The 25,613-nt window shown below is 44.0% G+C and overlaps 2 protein-coding genes and 1 pseudogene across 3 annotated transcripts in view; 1 reads left to right on the top strand and 2 right to left on the bottom strand.

The window, feature by feature from the left end:
- EBPL (EBP like) lies at window positions 1-25,573 on the bottom strand. The gene is made up of 4 exons (XM_079779206.1): window positions 25,302-25,573; window positions 9,929-9,998; window positions 2,821-2,959; window positions 1-545 (listed from the first exon to the last, which is right to left on the bottom strand). The coding sequence occupies exons 1-4, from the start codon at window positions 25,470-25,472 to the stop codon at window positions 305-307; spliced, it is 621 nt and encodes a 206-aa protein (XP_079635332.1). The 5' UTR covers window positions 25,473-25,573; the 3' UTR covers window positions 1-304.
- Window positions 1-25,613, bottom strand: part of SPRYD7 (SPRY domain containing 7) — a 354,235-nt gene that overhangs the window by 87,353 nt on the left and 241,269 nt on the right. The gene's annotated exons all lie outside the window — the stretch shown is intronic.
- On the top strand, window positions 555-2,805 carry LOC307104322 (DNA polymerase epsilon subunit 4-like; annotated as a pseudogene). The gene has a single exon. The product of its transcript is annotated as a DNA polymerase epsilon subunit 4-like (transcript).

Below are 25,613 nucleotides of genomic sequence, written 5' to 3' on the forward strand. Positions count from 1 at the left end.
AGCAAAACAGCCGAAACCGGTTTGGCTGAGTGGATAGAGCGTCGGCCTGCGGACTGAAAGGTCCCAGGTTCGATTCCGGTCAAGGGCATGTACATTGGTTGCGGGCACATCCCCGGTAGGGGGTGTGCAGGAGGCAGCTGGTTGATGTTTCTCTCTCATCGATGTTTCTAGCTCTCTGTCCCTCTCCCTTCCTCTCTGTAAAAAGTCAATAAAAATATATTTAAAAAAAATTTTAGCAAAACAAAAAGGTTTAATCCAGTCTGGCTCATAAAGCTAGAAAATAATGTTTATGATTTTTGAAAATTCATTGGAACTTTTTCTCTAAGCTGGTTCCTTTGTGATACATTTTCTTGAGTTCTAACCACGACTGCCACAGTAACAGTCCTGGTATCAGAACCCACACACTATTGAAAAATACCAGATAGACCCAAAAGTAGAGCCAATTGTCGGTGCTGAGGTTGGGGCTTCCCATAAGCCACTCCGGGGAGAAGGTCATCCACCCGCCATACAATTCACACACGCACAGAGTGATCTGTATGAAGTGCCTGTGAAAGAGAAAGAAACGAGGGATGAAACTGCCAGCCCGGCACCCTGAGTGAGGACAGCATCAACACAGCCTTCCGGGACAGAAAACCTCTCTGCAGTTGGACTTCAGTTTCCATGTGGTGCCCCTTTACAGTGCAAGTCGCTCTAACCAACGAAGACCCACGCCTTCCGTGAAGCAGCAGCACTGTCCTCTCCAGAAGACCACTCTCAGTGGAATAGGTCTCTCAGGTCCCCTCTTCTATTCTCAGGAAGATTTAACGAGACCTGGATGTGAATCTCACTGTGAGCTACCATTTCACCTGCCGTAAAAGGGATAAGAGTCCCTTTCTCAAATAATCTTTTGGAGATATATGAGATATGGTCCAGCCAGCGTGGCTTAGTGGCCAAGCATCGACCTATGAACCAGGACCTGATCACGGTTCAATTCCCGGTCAGGGCACATGCCTGGGTTGCAGGCTGGATCCCCAGTGTGGGGTATGCAGGAGGCAGCCAATCCATAATTCTCTCTCATCATTGATGTTTCTATTTCTCTCTCCTTCTCCCTTCCTCTCTGGAATAAATAAATAAATATATATTAAATATGAGTATTAAATATATATATATTAAATATGAGTATTAAATATATATATTAAATATGAGTATTATTTAAAAATGAGACATGTAGATAAAAGGCTGAGCACCTTGTCTGGCACAAAGTAAGCACTCAGCAATGCAGATATTGTAAATGTTTGAAATAATAAACAAATGGGTGCATGTAGGAAGTCCACAATCAAGACTCTGGAGTCAGAGGCGGGGCCGCTTGCAGCACGCTACAGGCCGGCGGCTGCCGCTGCAGGAAGCAGGGCGCCCCGCACAGAGGAGGGGTCCAGTGGGGAGGCAGCGCCCCGCAGCCACAAGCTCCGATGAGTGCGTCCGTCCGTCGTGGGGGGGGGGGGGGGGGGCGAGTGAAGGCCTTGGTTAAGGCGGACCCTGATGTGACGCTCGCGGAACAGGAAGCCATCTTCATTCTGGCACAAGCCGCGGAACTGTGTGTGGAGACTACTGCAAAAGATGCCTACTGCTGTGCTCAACAAGGAAAGAGGAACCCCTCCGGAGGGGAGATTGGATAATGCAATAGAAGCTGTGGATGAATTTGCTTTTCTGGAAGGTACTTTGGATTGATTACTGAGCTGGACACTTTCGTGAGCCTTCACCTGCATCCTTCAGCTAGCCCTCTGCAGGCCTCAGCTTTGAAGAACAGAGTCTTTGGAAAGTCGCACTATACATTTTCCTGTTCTAACTTGACCTAAGCCAGAATAACCTGCTAGTTTTTCTCTACAAGGTCTCCCATGGCTGTGTCTTCCATTTCTGTCTGGGTGCAACTGCTGCTGCTTGAGGCAGAGACAAAGAAAATGATTTGTGTTGGTTGCTTAATGAATGCAGGGACCAGAATAAAGGTCTCTGATCAACTTAAAAAACAAAACAAAAAACTCTGCAGTCAAAGACATGGCAAGGCACCAAGGAGAAATTTTATTTTTACTGCTGAGAATCTATGTAAAATTGGGTGGGGGAAAAGTGGATTAAATGACCCTTGAGGTCTCTTTCAACTCTGAAATTTTATGATGAAGCTTTAAATAAATAAAATGTACTCAATACCAGATAGTAGAACACTGCATGTAACTGCACCTACCTGACACTGTTTCAGGGGATCATCCCCAGGTTAGCGATCTATTTACCCCAGGTCACTTTGTCCTTAAGGAGGAAAGGAAGGAAGAGGGAGGAAGGGTGGTTGAGAGTCTCAGAGTCTGACTGATGGATGGTGAGTCATCCACCTTTCTCCTTCCTCTCCCCACGCTTCTGCCTTCCTCAGATCCTCAATAACCTAGAAAGATTTCTTACTTATCTGGCGTGTCTAACTCAGAATCACACAAGAGAATGTACTTTGTAGCAAGTGGAATAGGAGTTTTCTAGAGTGAGTTGGGGACGGGGGAGAGGAGGAAAATATTACCCTTTTATCCTCCAGAATATCGGTGCAAACCATCCAGTGCTGCTAACACCAGGCTTGCCTATACAAAGCCTAGGTTGTTACCTCAATCATATTTCTCAGATGTTTTATTTTGAACTGTTTGAAATGGTCTTACTGGCACCATGATCCTTATCTAATAACAATTTTTGTTTCTACTCTACTTTTTGTCTAACAAAGAAATGTGATCATAATCTCCTTCGAACGTCACGTAAGCACTGGGACCGCTAATGTTTCTCCTCTTTTCAGCAGGACAGGAGCAGAGCACTTACCGGTAATATTTCTCTCTGACTATGGCGTACATGAGGACCAATGCCAGACACCCATCCAGGACAACAGTCAGGATTTCCACAGACACGATGGTTGGGTCAAAATGAAGCCATCTTGCATCAGCTTTGCCATATTCTTTCCCTAAAAACAAAGCACAGTTTGTTACTTATCCTTTTTATGACAGTCAATGTAAATGACCCTTTTCCCCTGCTTTAGGATGAGATAAAAGGAATAGCTACCACTCTCTCTGCATTCCTCAGAAGGCCTTTGTGGAAGGCAAGAGAAGCCCTGAGGCGAAATGCATTTGCCACCTAACACAAGTAACAGGAACAATATTATGCTATATTGGTAAAATAACCTACAGTCTGCAAAGTGCTTTCACGTGTGTGCCCTCTTCACCCCCCCACCTTTCCATTGTAAGTAGCAGAATTCTAAATTAATTCAACATAGTCTGATTTTACAAAGACAATCTTTAATAATTATCTTGTAAATACAATATAATTCCTTACTTTCAAATTTCAATATAAAGTCTGTAAGTATAATTTAGATATCAGAAAATTATTATTAAGGAAATGTTTATTAAAAACATGTATTTATTAATAATTGAAGAAAATTAAGTGCTGAGGGGGCAGAAGGAAAGGGAGGGGAATAATATAGCCTGGATTACAGAATGAATCCAAAATGGACAAAAGAGGCTTTTCAATTTGCTACAGGGACAGATTCACTAACAGCTACCACCAAATCCTCAATTGTGCTGACGGGGGCGAGGGCACGCCCTAAGAAATCTCTCCAGACCCCGCTGTCAGGATGGTTCTTTAGAAAGCACCATGCGGTGTGCAAGCCTTTGGAGCCGGACTGAGAGCCAGGCACTGGGTGAGGCCATATTCCCCTTCCTCCCTCCTTTCTTTTTTTACCTTCCTTCTTTCTTTCTCTCTTTCCCTCCCCACTTGTTCTCTCTCTCTCTCTCTCTCTCTCTCTCTGTCTCTCTCTCTCTCTCTCTCTCTCTCTCTCTCTCTCTCTCTCTCTCTCTCTCTCTCTGTCTCTCTGTAATATATTCTGGCCTTAAGATCTCAAATAATCAAAGTAAAAAAACCAAATGTTCCCACCTCTTCTCTCCATTTAAATCTGTTCTCACATTATCTAGAAAAGGTATGAATGGTCAAAAATTAGCAGCATGTTCTGACTGGGCTGAGCTGCACAAAGCCCTCGTCTCTTACGGGCCAGAGTCAGGATCCATTGGGGGCCAGGGACAAAGGGTTCTAAGGAAGGGCTATTCTGAGAGAAGGGATGGCCAGTAAACAGGATTAGCTATTTAATGAAATAACACACAGACACAGCAGGCCAGGCAGAGCCCGTCAGCTTGTCCTCAGCCAACTGCCAGCTATGAACTAACTGGAAAACAACATAATAGGGAAAGCAAAAAATTTCCCTCTAAATTTAAACGTACACACAATAGGCAAAATGTACCCTCTACGCATCCAAAATCTAAGAAAACGTCACAAGTAAAATGTCAATGCTTTAGGAACTAAGAGATTAGTGGGTGTTTTAGACACTCAGAAATATAACACCATTCATTCTTTCTTTAATTTAACAAATCTTTTGGAGCACACGGAAGGTTCTGTGCTGGCGACGACTAGGACACGAAGTCTGCTGCAAGTGGCTCACATTTTAGTGAGGTCACACCATGCAATGAGTGATGGTGACAGAGTATGGGGACACGGAGGAAGTGGCAGCTAAGCCAGACAAGGGAGGTGAGGTGTTTGGATCACTCCCTCTCACCTTGTGGGTGAGGGAAAGATTCCCCCCTAGGGTTATGGGGACGACACAGTACACTGCACACAACACTGGGCAGGTGAGACGGATGGCAGACTCTTAGCCACATGCACTCCCAGCCGGGGGAGGAGGGCACTGCATCAGGCGGGCCATGTGGGGCTGCACTTGGACATGGAATGACGAGGAGGGGCTGGGAGAGGCAGGCTGTGTAGTAATAAGAGGATGGGGTGACCCCTGGTCCCTGTGGCAGGAGGTGAAGCCCACTACTCAGGGATCGTAGGCACTGTGCCTGGTCTCCGCCACAAAGAAGGTGACTTGGCTGAGGGACCTTATGTGAGAAAGCAGGGCGGGGAAGGGACTTGCAGGTAGGCCATTTGAGGCCCTCTGGATTTTACCAGATGTCAAGGCACACATAACACTGGACCTTCATTTCAGGCCTTGCACCACAAGGGGTGACTCCTGAACTGGGCGAAGGGGAAGGGTATTTCAGGGAGAAGCATGTGCAAAAAGCCTGGAGCTGAGAGAACCTGGTGCGTCTAAACCTGTATTCAATTCAGCAAAACTGAAGAATACTTCGGGGAGGGGGCGGGGGAAGGGGGGAGCCAAGGGGGTTGAGAGGAAGGCAGGGGGGTTGGACAGTAAAAGCAGGCCTTGCTACCTATCTGTCCCAGCATATCAAGCCTCTGGTATCTCCTCATCTACTGCTTAACCTTAAGCACGCCTTTGCTGGTTAATTACAGCACTGATAAGCCTAATGCCATGATTATTATCACTTACTTTGTGACTGACTGCCAGGTTAGGCAGAGGTTTAGAGGAAAGGATGCACACTAAAGGCTGGAGTAGGTCTCCAGGACCTGAGCCACAGCCATGCCCTTACCACAGAGCAGAGGTTAGGAGATGATAGGGGCAACAAAGACTTTCTGACTCCTCTGAGCTTCTTCTCAACAGGACCTTGAACTTGGGCTTTGTCCTAAGCCTTAGTCCAGTTTTAGCAAGAGCAGCAGAATCAGTTTAGTAAAAGTCCCCCATTCTTGGTATCTTTCTTTTCCAGTTTTATTGAGATATAGTTGGCATACAGCACTGTAAAAGTTTAAGTGTACAGCATAATGACTTGACTTACATATATTGTGAGATGATTAGCATCCCTCATCTCATATAGATTTAAAAAATAAGAAAAAAATGTTTTTTTTTTGTTTTTTCCCTGTGATGAGAACTCTTAGCATTGATTTATTGTCTTAACAACTTACAGCTATGTTGACTATAGACATCGCATTTTACATTACATACTTAGTACTATCCTATCTAATAAAAGAGTAATATGCAAATTAACCACCACTCTGCTACACCCACAAGCCATGCCCACCAGCCAATCAGGAGTGAGTATGCAAATTAACCCAACCAAGATGGCTGAGGCCACGGAGCAAGCAGGAGGCTTGGGTTTCCCCGGCAATGGAGGAAGCCAAGCTTTCTGCACACCCTGGCCAGCCCAGGCCTCCACTCAAGGCTACAAAGTTTGAATTATAGAAGATAAATAAATCCCAACAAAAATGGCAGCAGCCACAGAGCTGGAGAGAGCAGGAGGCTTGAGTTGCCCCCGGTGATGGAGGAAGCCAAGCTCCCATAGCCCTGGCCTGCCTTGGCCTCCACTCACGGCTACAAAGTTTCAATTATAGAAGATAAATAAATCCCAACAAAAATGGCTGCGGCCACGGAGCAAGCAGGAGGCTTGGCTCTGCTCAAGGCTACAAAGTTTCAATTATAGAAGATAAATAAATCCCAGGTCCCAGGGCCTCTGCTTGGGTCGCCGGGGGGCGTGGCTGGCCTGCAAACCACCACAGGCCCCTCACTCAAACCGCCCTACGCCACAAGGGAACCCCCACCCTGATCCGGGACACCCTTCAGGGCAAACCAGCTGGCCCCCACCCATGCACCAGGCCTCTATCCTATATAATAAAAGAGTAATATGCTAATTGACCATCACTCCAACACACAAGATGGCTGCTCCCATGTGGTCAAAGATGGCTGCACCCATGTGGACACAAGATGGCCACCACAAGATGGCCAGCAGGGGAGGGCAGTTGGGAGGGATCAGGCCTGCAAGGGAGAGCAGTTATGGGCAATCAGACCAGCAGGGGAGGGCTGTTGGGAGGGACCAGGCCTGCAAGGGAGGGCAGTTGGGGGCGACCAATCCTGCAGGGGAGGGCAGTTAGGGGTGACCAGGCCGGCAGAGGAGGGAAGTTGGGGGCGACTGGGCCTTCAAGGAAGAGCAGTTCAGGGGGACCCAGGCCTGCAGGGGAGAGCAGTTGGGGGGGACCCAGGCCTGCAGGGGAGGGCAGTTAGGGGCAAACAGGCTGGCAGGGGAGCTGTTAGGCATCAATCAGGCTGGCAGGGGAGTGGTTAGGGGGTGATCAGGCTGGCAGGCAGAAGTGGTTAGGGGCAATCAGGAAGGCAGGCAGGCGAGCAGTTGGGAGCCAGCAGTCCTGGATTGTGAGAGGGGTCCCAGATTGGAGAGGGTGCAGGTTGGGCTGAGGGACACACACCCCTGTGCACAAATTTCGTGCACCGGGCCTCTAGTTTATCTTATAACTGGAAGTTTGTATCTTTTGATCACCTTCATCCAATTCTCCCACCCTCTACCCCCTGCCCCTGTTAACCACAAATCTGATCTATTTTCCTGTGAGTTTGGATTTGTTTATATGTTTGGTTTTTAGATTCCATGTGAAAGTGCGATCATACAGTATGTGACTTTTTCTGTCTGACTTATTTCACTTAGCATAATTCCCTCAAGGTCCATCCATGTTGTCACAAATGGCAGGCTTTCCTTCTTCCTAAATGGCTGAAAAATATTCCATTATACACCACATTTTCTTTACCCAATCATCAATGATGAGCACTTAGGTTGCTTGCATGTCCTGGCTATTGTAAACAATGCTGCAATAAACCCGGGGATGCAGACATCTGATCAAATTCCTTACCCCCCACCCTCTATATCTTCTCACCCCCACCTGCCTTCAGCAAGAATCCTATTAGTGCGGCTACCATGAATCCTCCTAGGCTTGATGTTTCTTCTTAGTAATTTTTCATCCACTAACCACACCTTGGCCATAAATCTCCACTTCTCCTTGCTATATTTGGAGTTGAGCCTGATCTCTCTCCTAATGCAAAGCCCTCCCCTGTGGTGGTCCCTCTTTTTTCTTTTTTTAGTGCTGATTTTATTATTTATTTATTTGTTTGTTTGTTTGTTTATTTTTATTGTTGAGATTATTACAGATGTCCCTCCCCCCCCCATATCTCCCCTCTACCTGGTTCCCACCCCAAGCCCAGGCCCTCACCACCCTATTGTCTGTGTCCATAGGTAATGCATACATGCATTTAAGATCTTTGTCTAATCTCTTCCTTCACCCCCATCCCCCTTCTCTCTGAGAATAAAAAATATGAACAACAAAGTGACAACAAATACATATCTATTAACAATTGAATCTAAAAATCAAATGAATTAAAAATCTGATGAACAGAATAAATTGGTGAATGGAATAGAATCAGGGGCACAGAAATGGAACAGACTGATGGTCCCTCTTGAATAAAGTCTTTTTTACCATCTTTAACAAGTGTCATGAATAAGATTTTTTTTACAGCATCTACATAATGCTAACAGCCCAGTTCTACATTCTGCTGAATCAAAAGAGTCCACAGATCAACACTGGGAGGGCCTTACCCCAGACCCTCTGAATCAGAATCTGTATTTTAAAAGTCTCGGGCAATTAGTGTTCTTTAAAGCCCAAGATGCACTACTTTATAATATCTATTGGATTTTCACATTCTCTAGAATAAAGGGCACTGCCATGAGATGAGTTTTCACTTTTTAAAGGTGAAAATGTAAATTGAAGATGACTGATAAAGACTGAGTTAGACTTTACATTTCATGGGATTGAGCCAAATCTGGGCTGTTCCCTTTCTCTGACGCCAGCCAGAGCAGCCAGGATGGGAGGACAATGACAGACTGAGGTCCTCCAGCCCCTGGGCTTCCCAGCAATCCTCAAGCGCAGTTTATTACAGCTCACTCATCGAAAAGGTGCACAGCTACACTTTGCTCAGCGCTGGACCTGAAGGAGCTGGACTCCAGACGTGGGGCTCAGGCTCATTGAGCTACTACTACTGGCTGGGACCTGAGAGGCATCAAAGATGATCCGTGCGAGAGGCAGCCAATCAATGATTCTCATCACTGATGTTTCTCTCTCTTTCTCCCTCTCCCTTCCTCTCTGAAATCAATGTTTTGCTTTAAGAAGCACTACCTGTGGCTCCATTATCTAGCAGAGTTTCCTAACACTAGTGATAAGTAGGAGTCCCAACACAGATCCGGGCTGGGGGATATGATTTCAGAATCATAGAAGAAATGAGATAAACAATGAGGTACTTCAGGCACAAAATCTGAAAGAAGTTATCCTGAGCAAGGCAGCTGTACGACAGTGGCACAGACCCTGTTGTTACACAGCTCATTTATTTGTCAGTGTTGACATAGTACATGGGAGGCAGTCAATACTAACTTATTGAATGCTGATTAATAGTGAGCATGAGGAATATAAGAAAACTAGTTTATATCTCTGAAGAACAAGAAGATTTTTGAAATTACCTATAAGACATATATGAAAGTTGATATTAAAAGTAGAAAAAACACCTAGTTTAAATACTGCAAACTCTTCAACTTGCACTCACTATAAACATTTAAAATATACATTTATTAAGATATAATTCATGTGCAATACAATTTACCTACTTAAAGTGTGCAATTCGCAGCATGGTGGCTCAGTGGTTGAGCATTGACCTATGAATCAGGAGGTCACAGTCTGATTCCTGGCCAGGGCATATACCCGGGTTGCAAGCTTAACCCCAATCATGCAAGAGGCAGCTAATCAATGAGTCTCATCATTGATGTTTCTCTCTCTCTCTCTCTCTCTCTCTCTCTCTCTCTCTCTCACTCTCTCGCTCTCCCTTCCTTCCTCTCTGAAATCAATAAAAATATATTAAAAAATAAAAAGTGTACAATTAAATGGATTTTAGTAAATTCACAGATTTGAATCACCACCATCTAATTTTAGAGTATTTCATTACCCACCAAAAGAAACGTGTACCTTTTATCAGTCACTCTCCATTTCTCTCCAACATCCGTTCCGCCCCCCTCCCCTAGGCAGCCACTAATTTATAATCTGTCTCCATAGATTCACCTACTCTGGACATTTTATATAAATGGAATCATACAAGATGGGATACAGGTACTAATACAGTCACACTTGGAATAAATCTCAAACTTTTCAAAGGTAAACATTTAAAATTACTTACACAAGGAAGCAATGAAGCCATCAGAATCAGCAATATTTCCCATGAAAGACAAGTAGACAAAAGAGCCTTCCTAGAGAGAAGAAAATGAAAAAATGCTCTAATTTAGCATCACAACCCCAGAACGGCACCACAAGTACATGGCACTGCATGGGAGCATCCCTTCCCCATCCCACCCCAGTGGGTCCCTTCACAGCACCACACTCACATAACCCCATGGGGTGTTATCCTGGAGTGCGGTCCCTGACCTTGGAAATGGTTGAATCCAAAGCTAGTGTTTATATAATAAATGCTATTTTTCAATGATTGGCATTACAAAATAAGAGGTGTATTCTTTTTTTTCCCCATTTTTTTTATTAAGGTATTATCCGAGTACATATCTTACCATTGCCCCCTCCACTCCCATACATGCCGTCACCCCCCAGAGTTTTGCGTCCATTGGTTATGCTTATATGCATGCATACAAGTCCTTCAGTTGATCTCTTATCTCCCCCACCTCTCACTAACCTTCCCGCTGTAATTTGACAGTCTGTTTGATGCTTTACTGTCTCTGTATCTCTTTTTGTTCATCAGTTTATAATGTTCTTTATTATCCATAAATGAGTGAGATCATGTGGTATTTTTCTTTCATTGACTGGCTTATTTCACTTAGCATGATGTTCTCCAATTCCATCCAGGTTGCTGCAAATGGTAAGAATTCCTTCTTTTTTATGGCAGCATAGTATTCCATTGTGTAGATGTACCATAGTTTTCTAACCCAGTCATCTGTTGATGGGCACCTAGGCTGTTTCCAAATCTTAGCTATTGTAAATTGTGCTGCTATGAACATAGAGATGCATATATCCTTTCTGATTGGTGTTTCTAGTTTCTTAGGATATATTCCTAGGAGTGGGATTACTGGGTCAAATGGGAGTTCCATTTTCAGTTTTTTGAGGAAACTCCATACTGTTCTCCACAGTGGCTGCACCAGTCTGCATTCCCACCAGCAGTGCACGAGGGTTCCTTTTTCTCCGCATCCTCGCCAACACTTGTTGTTTGTTGATTTGTTGATGATAGCCATTCTGACAGGTGTGAGATGGAACCACATTGTCGTTTTAATTTGCATCTCTCGGATAACTAGTGACTTTGAGCATGTTTTCATGTGTCTCTTGGCCTTCCTTCTGTCTTCTTTTGAAAAGATTCTATTTATGTCCGTTGCCCATTTTTTTATTGGATCATTTATCTTCCTTTTATTAAGTTGTATAAGCTGCCTGTAGATGGATATTAAACCTTTATCAGTGATAACATTGAAAAATATGTTCCCCCATACAGTGGGCTTTCTTGTTGTTTTGTTGATGGTTTCTTTTGCTGTAAAAAAGCTTTTTATTTTGATGCAGTCCCATTTGTATATTTTCTCTTTAGCTTCCATTGGCCTAGGGGCAGTATCAGTGAAGAAGTTCTTTCGGCATATGTCTGGGATTTTGCTGCCTGTGGATTCCTCTATTATTTTTATGGTTTCCCGTCTTATGTTTAAGTCCTGTATCCATTTTGAGTTTATTTTTGTGTATGGTGTAAGTTGGTGATCTAGTTTCATTTTTTTGCATGTATCTGTCCAATTTTCCCAACACCATTTATTGAAGAGACTGTCTTGACTCCATTGTATGTTCATGCCTCCTTTGTCAAATATTAATTGAGCATAGTGGTTTGGGTTGATATCTGGATTCTCTATTCTATTCCATTGATCTATATGTCTGTTCTTGTGCCAGTACCATGCTGTTTTGAGAACAGTGGCTTTGTAATACAGCTTGAAATCTGGTATTGAGATCCCTCCTACTTTATTCTTCTTTCTCAGGATTGCTGTGGCTATTCGGGGACTTTTTTTATTCCAGATGAATTTTTGGAGAGTTCTTTCTAGGTCTGTGAAATATGCCATTGGTATTTTAATGGGGAGTGCATTGAATCTATAGATTGCTTTGGGTAGTATGGACATTTTAATGATGTTAATTCTACCAATCCATGAACATGGTATGCTCTTCCATCTGTTTATGTCTTCCTCTATCTCTTTTTTTCAGTGTCCTGTAGTTTTCTGCGTATAGGTCTTTTACGTCCTTGGTTAAGTTTATTCCTAGGTATCTTAATTTTTTTGGTGTGATGGTAAATGGGATTGCTTTTTTAGTCTCTCTTTCTGTAAGTTCACTATTGGTGTATAGAAAGGCCACAGATTTCTTGGCGTTAATTTTGTATCCCACTACATTGCCGAATTCATTTATTAAGCCCATTAGTTTTTTGATGGAGTCTTTTGGGTTTTTTATGTACAATATCATGTCATCTGCAAATAAGGACAGCTTTACTTCTTCTTTTCCAATTTGGATGCCTTTTATTTCTTCTTCTTGTCTAATTGCAATGGCTAATACTTCCAGTACTATGACCAACAGGAGTGGTGAGAGTGGGCATCCCTGTCTTGTTCCTGTTCTTAGGGGAAATGGTTTTAGTTTTTGCCCATTGAGTATGATGTTTGCTGTGGGTTTATCATATATAGATTTATTATGTTGAGGTATGATCCTTCTATTCCAACCTTGTTGAGAGTTTTTATCAAGAAAGGGTGTTGGATTTTGTCAAATGCTTTTTCTGCATCAGTTGATATGACTATGTGATTTTTATCTCTCAATTTGTTTATGTGATGTATCACATTTATTGATTTGCGGATATTGTACCATACTTGCATTCCTGGGATAAATCCTACTTGGTCATGGTGTATGATCTTTCTGATGTACTGCTGGAGCCGATTTGCTAGAATTTTGTTGAGGATTTTGGCATCTATGTTCATGAGGGATATTGGCCTGTAATTCTCTTTTATTGTGTTGTCTTTATCTGGTTTTGGTATTAGGGTGATGCTGGCTTCATAGAAGGAGCTTGGAAGTGTTCCTACCTCTTGAATTTTTTGGAATAGTCTGAGGAGGATAGGTTTAGTTCTTCCTTGAATGTTTGGTAAAACTCTCCTGTGAAGCCATCTGGCCCCGGGCTTTTGTTTGCCGGAAGCTTTTTGATGACTGCTTCAATTTCGTCCATAGTTATTGGCCTATTGAGCTGTTTAGATTCTTCCTGATTAAGTTTTGGAAGGTTATATTTTTCTAGGAATATGTCCATTTCCTCCAGGTTGTCCAGTTTGTTGGTATAGAGTTGTTCGTAGTATTTTGTAACAATCCTTTGTATTTCGGCGGGGTCTGTCGTTATTTCACCTCTTTCATTTCTGATTTTGTTTATTTGGGTCCTCTCTCTTTGCTTCTTGGTGAGCCTGGCTAGAGGTTCATCAATCTTGTTTATCCTTTCCAAGAACCAGCTCTTGGTTTTGTTGATCTTTTGTATTGTTTCTTTGGTCTCTATGTCGTTTATCTCAGCTCTGATCTTAATTATTTCCTTCCTTCTGCTTACACTAGGCTTTTCTTGTTGCTCTTTTTCTAACTCTTTGAGTTGTCAGGTTAGGTAATTTATTACCATTGTTTCTTGTTTTTTGCAGTAGGCTTGTAGAGCTATGAACTTACCTCTCAAGACTGCTTTCGCTGTGTCCCATAAATTTTGATTGTTGTGTTTTCATTATCATTTGTTGCCATGATGTTTTTTATTTCTTCCTTGATCTCTCTGGTAACCCAGTCATTGTTTAATAGCATGCTGTTTAGTCTCCATGTGTTTGATTTCTTTGGATTGTTTTTATTGTAGTTGATTTACAGTTTTATGCCACTGTGATCTGAGAAGATGCTTGATATGATTTCTATCTTCTTGAATTTGAAGAGACTTTGCCTATGTCCCAACATATGGTCTATCTTTGAAAATGACCCATGTGCACTTGAGAAGAATGTATATTCTGTGGCTTTGGGGTGAAATGTTCTGACGATGTCAATTAATTTCATCTGGTCTAGTGAGTCATTTAGGATTGATGTTTCTTTGCTGATTTTTTGTTTAGAGGATTTGTCCAATGGTGATAGTGGGGTATTAAAGTCTCCTACTATGATTGTATTGCTGTTAATCTCTCCCTTGATATCCTCCAGGAGTTTTTTTATGTATTTGGGTGCTCCTGTATTGGGTGCGTATATGTTTACCAGAGTTATTTCTTCTTGTTGGATTGCTCCCTTTAGTATTATGAAGTGGCCTTCCTTATCTCTTGTTATGTCCTTCACTTTGAGATCTAATTTGTCAGATATAAGTATTGCTACCCCAGCTTTTTTTTTTTTTTTTCATTTCCATTTGCCTGGAAAACCTTTTTCCATCCCTTCACCCTCAGTCTGTGTGCGTCTTTTTTTCCGGGGTGGGTTTCTTGTAGATAGCAGATATATGGGTCTTGTTTTCTTATCCAATCCGTTACCCTATGTCTTTTGATTGGGGCATTTAATCCATTTACATTTAAAGTTATTATTGATAGGTACTTACTGGTCACCATTTTTATTCTATACCCCTGTGTTTCTTCTTCGCTTCCTATTTCTTTTTTTTTTTTTTTTAACAGCAGACCCTTTAGCATTTCTTGCATTTCTGGTTTGGTGGTGATAAATTCCCTTAGTCCTTTTTTGTCTGTGAAGCTTCTGATTTCCCTTCAATTTTGATTGATAGCCCTGCTGGGTACAGTATTCTTGGATTCAGACCCTTCCTTTGCATGACTTTGTGTATTTCATTCCATTCCCTTCTGGCCTGATGAGTTTCTGTTGAGAAATCAGTTGCTAGACTGATGGGGGTTCCTTTGTATGTAACTTTCTGTCTCTCTCTGGCCGCTTTTAAGATTCTTACTTTGTCGTTGGTGTTTGCCAATTTAATTATAATGTGCCTTGGCGTCGGTCTTTTGGGGTTCATTTTGCTTGTTTTTTTGTGTGAGTTTCTTGGATTTGTGTGGGGTTTTTCTTCCCTATATCAGGAAAGTTTTCTGTCATTATTTCTTCAAACAGGTTTTCTATTCCTTGCTCAGTTTCCTCTCCTCTGGAACCCCTATTATGCGGATGTTGTTTTGTTTCGTGTTTTCCCAAAGTTCCCTTAGGCTCTCCTCCTGCTTTTTAATTTTTTTCTAGAAGCTGCTCTACTTGGGTATTTTTCCCCATCTTGTCTTCTAGCTCACTGATGCAGTCCTCTGCTTCTTCTATTCTACTCTTGATGCTTTCTATTGAGTTCTTTACAGCAGCGATGTCATTTTCCATTTCTTCTTGGTTCTTCTTCATTTCCTCTTGGTTCTTATTCATATTGCCGAATTTGTCTTAGGAGGGGGCTTGCAACAGGCCTCTAGTATTATTATATTAGTTTCAGGTCTACACCCCAGTGATTAGACATTACATGACTTACTAAGTGATCATCCCAATAAATCTCACACCTGACACCATACAGTTATTAGAATATTGACTATATTTCCTATACTGTAGTTTACACCCCATGACTATTCTGTAACAATCAATTTGTACTTCTTAACACTTTCACCTTTTTCACCCATCCCCTGCAAGCCCCCTCCTATGGCAACCATCAAAATGTTTTCTGTATTTATGAGTCTGTTTCTGTTCTGCTTGTTTGTTTACTTTTTTTTACATTCAATTATTGATAGATATGTATTTATTCCCATTTTACTATTCATATTTTTAATCTTTGTTCCCCTTCTTTTTAAAGACCTTTTTACATTTCATATAATACTGGTTTGGTAGTGATGAACTCCTTTAGCTTCTTCTTGTCTGGGAAGCTCTTTATATGTCCTTTGATTCTAAATGATAGCTTTGCTGGATAGAGTAATCTTGGTTGTAGATCCTTGCTTTTCATCACTTCAAATATTTGTTGCCAATCCCTTCTGGCCTGCAAAGTTTCTGCTGAGAAATCAACTGACAGTCTTATGGGGGCTCCCTTGTAGGTAACTAACTGCTTATCTTTTGCTGCTTTTAAGGTCTTTGTCTTTAACCTTTGAATTTTAATTATGATGTGTCCTGTTATGGGCCTCTCTGGATTCATCTTATTTGGGATTCTCTGTGCTTCCTGGACTTCTATGTCTATTTCCTTCACCAGGTTAGAGAATTTTCTGTCATTATTTTTTTCAAATAGGTTTTCAATTTCTTGTTCTCTCTCTTCTCCTTCTGGTATCCTCGTGATGAAAATGTTGGTATGCTTGAAGTTGTCTTAGTCTCCTCATTTTTAAAAATTCCTTTTTTTCCCCCTGTTCTGATTGTTGTTTTTTTTTTTTTTTGCTTCTTTATATTCCAAATTGCTGATTTCATTTTCAGCTTCACCTACTTTACTGTTGATTCCCTGTAAATTTTTATTCATTTCAGTTAGTGTATCCTTCATTTCTGATTGTTCCTTTTTTATGCTGTTGAGGTTCTCACTAAGTTCATTGAGCATCCTTAAAACAAGTGTTTTGAACTCTATGTCTAGTAGATTGCTTGTATCCATTTTGTTTAGTTCTTTTTCTGAAGTTTGTTCTGTTTCTTCTTTTGGGACATATTTCTTTGTCTCCTCATTTTGGCAGCCTCCCTGTGTTTGTTTCTATGTATTAGGTAGAGCTGCTACATCTCCCTGGTTTGGTAAAGTGGCCTAATGTACTAGGTGTCCTACAGGATCCAGTGGCACAGCCTCCCTGATTACCTAATCTCGGCACCTGAGGTGCTCCCATATGGCTGTGTATATCCTCCTCTTGTAGTTGAGCCTTGATTTCTGTTGTCACATAAATGGGAGGGATTTACCCTACAGGCCAATCTGCTGCAAGGACTGGCTGTAACCACTGACCACTGACCTCCATGAAAGTTCAGTTGTGCAGGGGTCCACCCCACAAAGCAGGACTTACTTCATCAGAGCTCTGGTGCCTGCCGAGTCTGCCCCTTGAGTGTGTTACTTGTGGAGGTGGTTGGGTGGTGGTACTTTCACATAGTCTGAAGCTGTCCACAGGGTGTGCTGGCTCTGGGTCCTCCCAGGGCCAACCAGCATAAGCTACAAAGTGATCTGCAGATGGCTGCTACTTGTGCTGAGCTTAGAGGTGCCCAGGCGAGGTCAAGCTGTGAACTAAGGCTAGATAACTCAGTTTCTCCCCATATGTCTCTGCAGATGGCTGCTGCCCCAGCACTAGAGCTCAGAGGAAATGAGTCCAACTAAGTCTGTACACAGGTTCTTTACGAGGAAGTGCCCGAGACTCCAGCAGCCCTCTCTCTCCCTCAGCCTCAATCCTCCCTGGTTTTCACAGCCAGAAGTTATGGTGACTTCTCTTCCTGGCACTGGAATCCTGGGATGGGGTCCTGGGATGGGGCTGGTACCCCTTGCACCTCAGAGATATCCTTCCCAATTTTTATCCACCACATGTGGGTGTGAAACCAGCCTGTTCCATATCTCCACCCCAACTACCAGTCTCTGTTTGGCTTATTCTTTAATTCTTAGTTTTAAGAGTTCTATTCAGCCAGATTTCAGGTGGTTCTGAATGATGATTATTGGAGAATGTGAATACTGTTTACCGACACCACCATCTTGTCCAGAAGTCCTAAATGTATGTGTGTGTGTGTGTGTGTGTGTGTGTGTGTGTGTTGTTTGTTTGTTTGTTTTTTGCCACCTCGTCTATGGTATTTTTGTTATAGCAGCCTGAGCTGACTGAGAGCATAAGTGCTGGTGAGGATGTGGAACAACTGGAATCTCAAGTATTGTTGGTGGGAATGGAAAATTGTAGAGCCACTTTGGAAAACAATTTGGCAGTTCCTACTCTAGTTACAGAATCCTACTCCTAGGCACTTACCCAGGATAAATAAATGTCCACAACAAAGACTTGTAAGCAAATACTCATAACAGTACAATTTATAACAGTAAAAAACTAGAAACAACCCAATTGTTGATTAACTGGAAAATAGAAAAATAAATTGGGATATATCCATATATTGGGATACTATTAAGTAAATTATGCTAAATAAAAGACTACATACTTTATAGTTTCATTTATATGAAATTCTAGAAACAGCATACCTTTAATAACAAGAAAGCAGATCAGTGTTTCTGGTCTTTGTTAACATCATCAATATTACTTACATCAGCCAGATTCTAAACCCCATGATCATCTCCACTCCCAATGTATAAGCGGTCACTTTGACTTCACAATTCTCCCCTTGAAAGTCTCTTATACTTGCTTAGCTTTCTTCCCCACTTTAACTTTCACCACACCTTAGTGCAGCTCTTTTCCATCTCACTCCTAAAATACTGCAATTGCTTTTAGCTGATCTTTTTGCTCCTTTTAACTAGCTTTTCCAATCCACCCTGCACCATATTGGGAGAGAATCCTCCATAAATATATTCTATTCCTGAACTGTCTGGGGTCTCTGGGCACAGGCATTTACACCAACGGAGGAGACATTATATGAGGAGACATTCCAGGTTAGTAAAGCTTAGAAACCTCTCCTCCTAAAATATTCCAGGGTGATAGACGTAAAGATCTTGCCTCCTCCTCCCCAGAGAAGACTTGTTTTCACTCTAGAGTAAAGGTCTTTCTCCAGAGAGAGGTATGAGCAGGTCACCAGCAGCTACATAAGATGGGAGCCTAATTTTGGGGTTCCTCCCTGTAATGCACCCACTCTATATGCAGGTACCATCTGGCCCTCCCTGCATTGCCCAGTGGTACTTGAAGAATTAACCTGGCTAACTTGTTAAACTGTAAAAAGGTTGAAATCTCAGACCCTTTACAGTTTCTGATTTAACACATTACCACCAAATTATCTTTGGAAAGATCTGCTTTGGCCATGCTCTTTCCTTGGCTGAAACTCATCAACAGCTTCCTACGACAGAACAAAATTCAAAGTCTCACATATCATTCCAGGTCCCTTACCCGTTCCCTGACTTTATTCCTTAGGTAAACCCTGTGCTCTAGTCTATTTGGACTTCAAGGTCTTGCCCAAACACATGAATACACATCCGCCTTTCTGCTGTGGCCACGCCTAGAATGCTGTCCTTAGGTTGCAGATGAGGAAAAAACCATGGAGCCCCAGCGCACGAAAGGCCCACAGCAACCTCTGAGGAACAGTGAACCACACCATTGGTTTTTTTTTCTTTTTTTCCTAGGGTTTTTTTTTTTTTATTAAGGTATTATATGTGTACATATCTTACCATTGCTCCCCCTCCCCACCCCACTTCCATATATGCCCTCACCCCCCAGAGTTTTGCATCCATTGGTTATGCTTATATGCATGCATACAAGTCCTTCGGTTGATCTCTTATCTCCCCCACCTCTCCCTAACCTTCCCCCTGTAATTTGACAGTCTGTTTGATGCTTTACTGTCTCTGTATCTATCTTTTTGTTCAAGTTTATAATGTTCTTTATTATCCATAAATGAGTGAGATCATGTGGTATTTTTCTTTCATTGACTGGCTTATTTCACTCAGCATAATGTTCTCCAATTCCATCCAGGTTGCTGCAAATGGTAAGAATTCCTTCTTTTTTATGGCAGCATAGTATTCCATTGTGTAGATGTACCAGTTTTCTGATCCAGTCATCTGCTGATGGGCACCTAGGCTGTTTCCAGATCTTAGCTATTGTAAATTGTGCTGCTATGAACATAGGGGTGCATATATCCTTTCTGATTGGTGTTTCCAGTTTCTTAGGATATATTCCTAGGAGTGGGATTACTGGGTCAAATGCGAGTTCCATTTTCAGGTTTTTGAGGACACCATTGGTTTTTTATGTATATAGTCACGGCTCCTACCAGAGTTCTGGTGGGAAATTGGCCTGTCTTCACCCTAGGCCTAACCAACTGCCCTAAAGACCAGTGCAGTGGCCCGAGGTAACCACATTCTGATTGGCTATCGGGGAGCTGAACTACCTGTGGGAATGCTTGGCTTGGAACTCTGTGGATAGGAGAGCTCTGCATTTGATGGCGGCCAATAATCCCAACATCACCTTCCATTTGAGAAGTGAAATTTACAGGGGTAAGGAGAGACAGCCCAGGTTCTAGTGTGAAGAAGTGAATTGTGGCTTCAGTTTTCCACCAAGCTTTATATTCCAGTCTTAGCTCAGGCCACATTTCTGGCTCTTCTGGCAATAAACTCCCAACCAAAGATAATACAGGCCTGAATTTTTTTGCAGGCCTCAACCACTTAATTCAAGTGCTCTCCTCACCAATCTCTAGAATATGTGTACAAAGATGCTGGTTGAAGCACTGTGTGTAAGTAGCTAAATAAAAATATTCCTATTAAGCCCTAGCTGGTTTGGTTCAGTTGATAGAGCATCGGCCTGCAGACTGAAGGGTCCCAGGTTCAATTCCGGTCAAGGGCACATGTCCTGGGTTGTGGGCTCGGTCCCCAGTGGGGGGTGTGCAGGAGGCAGCCAATCAATGAGTCTCATCATTGATGTTTCTATCTCTCTCCCTCTCCCTTTTTCTCTGACATCAATAAAAAACATATTTTAAAAAAATGCCTATTAATATGAGCTGATTAAATTATCATGTTTCCTCAACTGTAAGATACAGCCCAATTTCAGAGATATAGGATATCAATAAATGGACCACAGTGGTTATGTCATTGATTGTTTTAATATGTTTAAAAATGTGCATTTTAGAATTAAAGAACTAAGGCATGGTGCATCATAAAGTGGAACATTTTGTAGCTAGGACAGGTAAGGGCTCAAGGTATGGCTGGGTAGGGCTGGAACAGGGAGGAGGAAAAGCAGGGTAATGACTCCACACATCAGGCTACACCTCAAGGTACCACAAGTGGAAATGTTTGTGGTGTTACCTGTAACAGTCTGTGCTTGAAAAGTAGATTAAATTTTAAACTAGGTGGACATATGGGTATATGTTTTAGTATTTTAATACATTTTTGTATGTCTAAAATCCTATATAACAAAAGGGTAATATGCAAATCAATCAAATGGCGGAATGACTGGTCGCTATGATGCACACTGACCATGAGGGGGCAGACGCTCAACACAGGAGCTGCCCCCTGGTGGTCAGTGTGCTCCCACAGGAGGAGTGCCACTCAGCCACAAGCCGGGCTGCAGCGCTAAGGATGTCTGACTAGCGGGCCTAAGCCGTCAGTCAGACAACCCCGAGGGCTCCTGAGCTGCTAAAGGGTGCAGGCCGGGCAGAGGGACACCCACCCCATTTAGGGTTGCATGTCATGGTTATAAATAAATCAGGCTTTTCCATACTTCATTACAATTGCCATAGCATCCTGATATCGCTGCTGCATATTTCTGGGACTACCCTCAAAAGATGATGGGAGTATTATCATTTTACCAATCGGTACATTGTCATTTTCAGATCTAGATTTGAGATAATCCATCAAACCACTATATTTTTCAACTCTCAACTTAGATTGGTTTGCTTTAATGAAATTTATCCGATTTGCTTCCATTTTTTAATATGAATCCACAATAAACTGTTGAGTTAATTTTCCTGCATTTAAAATAGGATTGAACGTGTCCCTCACAGAGAGATGAAATCCATAATACTGCATTTGTGTGACTCATGTCCTTACATTTTGTCTAGTATTATTGTTGCGTACACTGTTGTCTTTGAGTCTTAATGCAATATCTGTTCCCCATCCTTTTTCACCATGTGGAAAAAGAATAGGATATGTCATTGCATCTAATGTAGGAAACAGGATACTGATTTGTTTCATTTTAGTGGCACTTGGATTATTGGGATCTGGTTTACAATGAATGAGCAAGTCCCTTTCAAAAGGAGGTTCTCCATCTTCGTTTCTGAATATGACAGCAACCTCGGTTACACGGGGAGAATTATATCTACCTGGGTCACTGTTACGATCATATTTAATTGCCATAGTTACTTCTGTGGGAGCTATACCTTTTGCTGCTGCTTCAGATTGGGCTTCCTTTTCTACCTCATGTAGCATTTTGTACGATTTTGTTAATTCATTTATTTCATGCATGAGGTTACTGATGTTGATCATGAGTCTTTCTGAGCAGCCCTGGTTTTCTGGCATTGCTAATTGTTTACTGGTAGCTTCAGCTGTATCCAAAATATAGAGTTGAGCAAACTTCCGAGAAACACCATCCAAAGGATGTAAAGTTCCAGTACGGTGATAAACTTGTCCGTGTATTCTAAAACAGTATGGCCCATACCCTGATGGCGATGCAATATTTGCACCCATGGAAGCAAAAGCAAAAGAACTATTTATGGATCGAATATTTTCCATGAAATTTTTACTGTAAGAATCTTCGTTTGTCATTAATCTTTTTAAATATGCCGGGTAATCTGGAAAATGTATATCATTTGGACAGACTTTCCCTTTGCTACGACATCGAGTAAATTTCCCATCGGATAGTTTTTCATCAGAGAAATTTAGTGATAGGCAAAATTCACATCTAACAGTCATTCCACCACAACTATGTTCGAGAATTGCATCCTCATATACTCCATTATTGCTGAGAAGGCACTTCCTACCAATGTTGCTAGTACTTGTTGATGACTGTTCTCTAGACCTCTGTCTTCGCCACCGCCTTCTTTCAACTTCATAGGCACGTTGCTCTTTAGACATTTTCTGTCGAAGATGCCGGTGTTTTTCGGCTTCAGAGCGACGTTTTTCCAATAGCTGCTCTTCAGATACATTCTGTCGCAGGCGTCGCCTTCTTTCAAGATCAGACGCCCTTTGTTCTTCAGACATTTTCTGTCGATAACGTCGGCATCTTTCTGCTGCAGAGCTACGTTGTATCAACAGTTTTTCTTTGGACATAGTCCCACCTCTCTACGGCCACGGTCTGAGATACAGGTGAATGAGTCTTAACTGTCAGGCCTTTGAGCTGTGTGACCAACGGCTGATTCTGGCCGTTTCTGTGGGGGTGGGACTTCCTCCTACCATTTGTCAATGTTCACAGCTGGGATGCGGAAGCTGGGGCTCCAGTGGGAGCGATGCCCTCTAAGCTGCCAGCTTTCTCCCTCTGCTCGAGCCCACAGGAGGGCCTTGGCAGAAGTTGCCCAGGTCCCCTCGGCTTGGACCCCACCAGCAGTGTGCGGTACTGCCACACGCCGCCAGCCTGGGTCCGCGATCCAGGCAAGCACCGGCCTAGGGCTTTGCCCCCCGCTGCTTGCCCGGGCCCCCATTGTAGCTTGGAACAGGGAGGCGGTGTGATGGCGGCTTGGATCAGGGCAGTGGCTAGGGTGCTGACCCATGCTGCCTGCCTGGGTCCCCAATCTGGGCGTGGCTTGGGTTCCCCCTGAGGCGGTGGGCTCTGCAGGGCTTGGCTGGAGCCAGTCCGGGTCCCCAATCGCGGCGTGGCTTGGGTTCCGCCTGAGGCGGTGGGCGCTGGAGGGCTTGGCTGGAGCCAGCTCCTGCCAATCCGGGTCCCGATCTGGGAGTGGCTTGGGTTCCTCCTGCGTTTGCTGGCTCTGTGGGGCTTGGCTGGAGCCAGTCCGGGTCCCCGATCGCGGCGTGGCTTGGGTTCCGCCTGAGGCGGCGGGCGCTGGAGGGCTTGGCTGGAGCCAGCGCCTGCCAGTCCGGGTCCGATCGGGGCGTGGCTTGGGTTCCTCCTGCCTTTGCTGGCTCTGCAGGGCTTGGCTGGAGCCAGTTCGGGTCCCTGATCGCGGCATGGCTTGGGTTCTGCCTGAGGCGGGGGGCGCTGGAGGGCTTGGCTGGAGCCAGTTCGGATCCCCGATCGCGGCATGGCTTGGGTTCTGCCTGAGGCGGGGGGCGCTGGAGGGCTTGGCTGGAGCCAGCGCCTGCCAGTCCGGGTCCGATCGGGGCATGGCTTGGGTTCCTCCTGCCTTTGCTGGCTCTGCGGGGCTTGGCTGGAGCCAGCGCCTGCCAGTCCGGGTCCCGATGGGGGCTTGGCTTGGGTTCCGCCTGAGGTGGTGGGCGCTGCGGGGCTTGGCTGGAGCCAGTGCCTGCCAGTCCCAGCTCCCGCCTCCAATGGCAGGGGGTCAGCTCAGGGCACCTATGTATGCAAATTACCCGACATCTTAGTCTGGTTCATTTGCATACTTGCTCTGATTGGCTGGTGGGTGTGGTTTTGGCTGGTGGGCGTGGCTTGGCATAGCGAAGGTGCAGTCAATTTGCATATTACTGCTTTATTAGGTAGGATTCTTCTCTCAGTGGGCCTAGCAACCTATTTTACTGCCCTTGTTCTTTGGAAGAATTTGTGTCCAATGACAGCTTAAAAACCAATTCTATAAATAAAGGAGTTGAGGAAAACATTCACTGTCTCTTAGCTCCACATGTTAACTATTAGGAAAGAAGGAATTTCATCATTCCAGAAACACCTGATATGTACACATATCCAACTGACTAACATACAGACCTGGATGATTATTGAAAATTTTGCTTTCTATTTTTTTCTCAATACTATAGACCAACCATTTTCAATCTTTTTCATCTCATGGCACATATAATATAATTACTAAAATTCTGTGGCACACCAAAAATATACATATTTTTGGCTGACCTGACAAAAAATAGGTATAACTTTGATTCATTCACACCGGGTGGCTATTGTTGTGTTGGATGTTCTCATTTTTTTATTTGATAACCTAAGGGACAAGAGGTCAGTGCCCTTGACTAAACAGATTGCATGTTTTAAAAATTCTTGTGGCACATGGGTTGAAAATCACTGCTATAGACGCTGATTTCACATTAGTCACGGGTTTGCCTAGATTTAAGCAAGGTCAAATTTGCAAAAAAAAGATATTTTGGCACAATTAAAATAACTTGAAGAAAAAGTGTGCGCATGGGGGAGAGGTATTTTAATAGAATTCCCTTAACTACAACCCTCCTGGCCATTTATACAACGAGTTCAGTTTTCAGGGGCACACTTCCCAAAGCCTGGTGTAAAATAGAGTCTGAGCTTTGGAGCCACACGAAACAAACTCAGAACCATGCCCGCTCTGGGGCATTGCAAAGCCACCTAACGTTGCAGGGCCTGATTCCTCCTCTGTAAAATGGGGACAATAATAACTAGTTTATGGGGTGTTGTAAAGACACAAAAATTTTATACAAGTATTATGCATGGCACACATTCGTCACCCAATAAGTGGGATTACTATTGAGGCACGCGGCGGGGGGGTGGGGGGTGCTGAGGGGAGGGGGCTGGGGCACTGAAAACTCCAATCATTTTCAGTTCAACATTTAGTGTAAGTTACAAAGTCAAGTAAGCCAAGGCCTTGAATAGCTTACACTCCAACTAATATAACAGGGCCCAGAATCACTATTTTCAGGCTTTTATTTGGCTTAAAAAAAAAAAAGAACCACTAAGGAAGCTGCGCTCTGTTTTCAGAGACTTGAGAGGCGCCGCCTCCGGCCAAGGCCAGGTTACAGCGGCTCCCGGTCCGCCCCCGGCCCCGCAGACCTCCCGCCCCGGGGAAGGGGCTGCCCACCAGTCCCCGTCCTTTCGGGCACCACCGGGCACGAGGGGGGAGATCCCCAGAGGCGCGGTCCGCGCGGCGGCGGCGCCGGAGGCGGCAGCACTTACCAGAGCGCAGTGCACCAGGGCGTCGCAGCCGAGCCAGGCGAGGGCCGCGCGGTCCGCCGCTCCCCGCGCGCGGCCCAGGCGCAGGCCCAGCGCGCAGCCCGCGGCCCCCAGCGCGGCGCACAGCAGCAGCGAGCCGCCCGCCGCGGTGCCCAGCCCCGGCCCCACGCCCATGCTTCCGGCTCCCTTCTGCCCGGGCGGCCCCGACAGCCGGCCGGGAAGGTAGAGCCAGCAGAGGTTGGGGTGGGGAGGGGGGCGCCGCGAGGCCGGGTCTCCCGATGGGGCGGAGCTCCTGGTCGGGGCGGGGGCGGGCGG

The sequence above is a fragment of the Cnephaeus nilssonii genome, assembly GCF_951640355.1.
Source record: "Cnephaeus nilssonii genome assembly, chromosome: 8".
Taxonomy (NCBI): domain Eukaryota; kingdom Metazoa; phylum Chordata; class Mammalia; order Chiroptera; family Vespertilionidae; genus Cnephaeus; species Cnephaeus nilssonii.

Coding starts and splice junctions, on each gene's coding strand:
- EBPL (XM_079779206.1), bottom strand. CDS start 25,472: ATGGGCGTGGGGCCGGGGCTGGGCACCGCGGCGGGCGGCTCGCTGCTG. Junction 2,960..9,928: donor TGGCTTCATTGCTTCCTTGT/GTAAGTAATTTT, acceptor CTTTGTTTTTAG/GGAAAGAATATGGCAAAGCT. Junction 546..2,820: donor GTCAGAGAGAAATATTACCG/GTAAGTGCTCTG, acceptor TCTCTTTCACAG/GCACTTCATACAGATCACTC.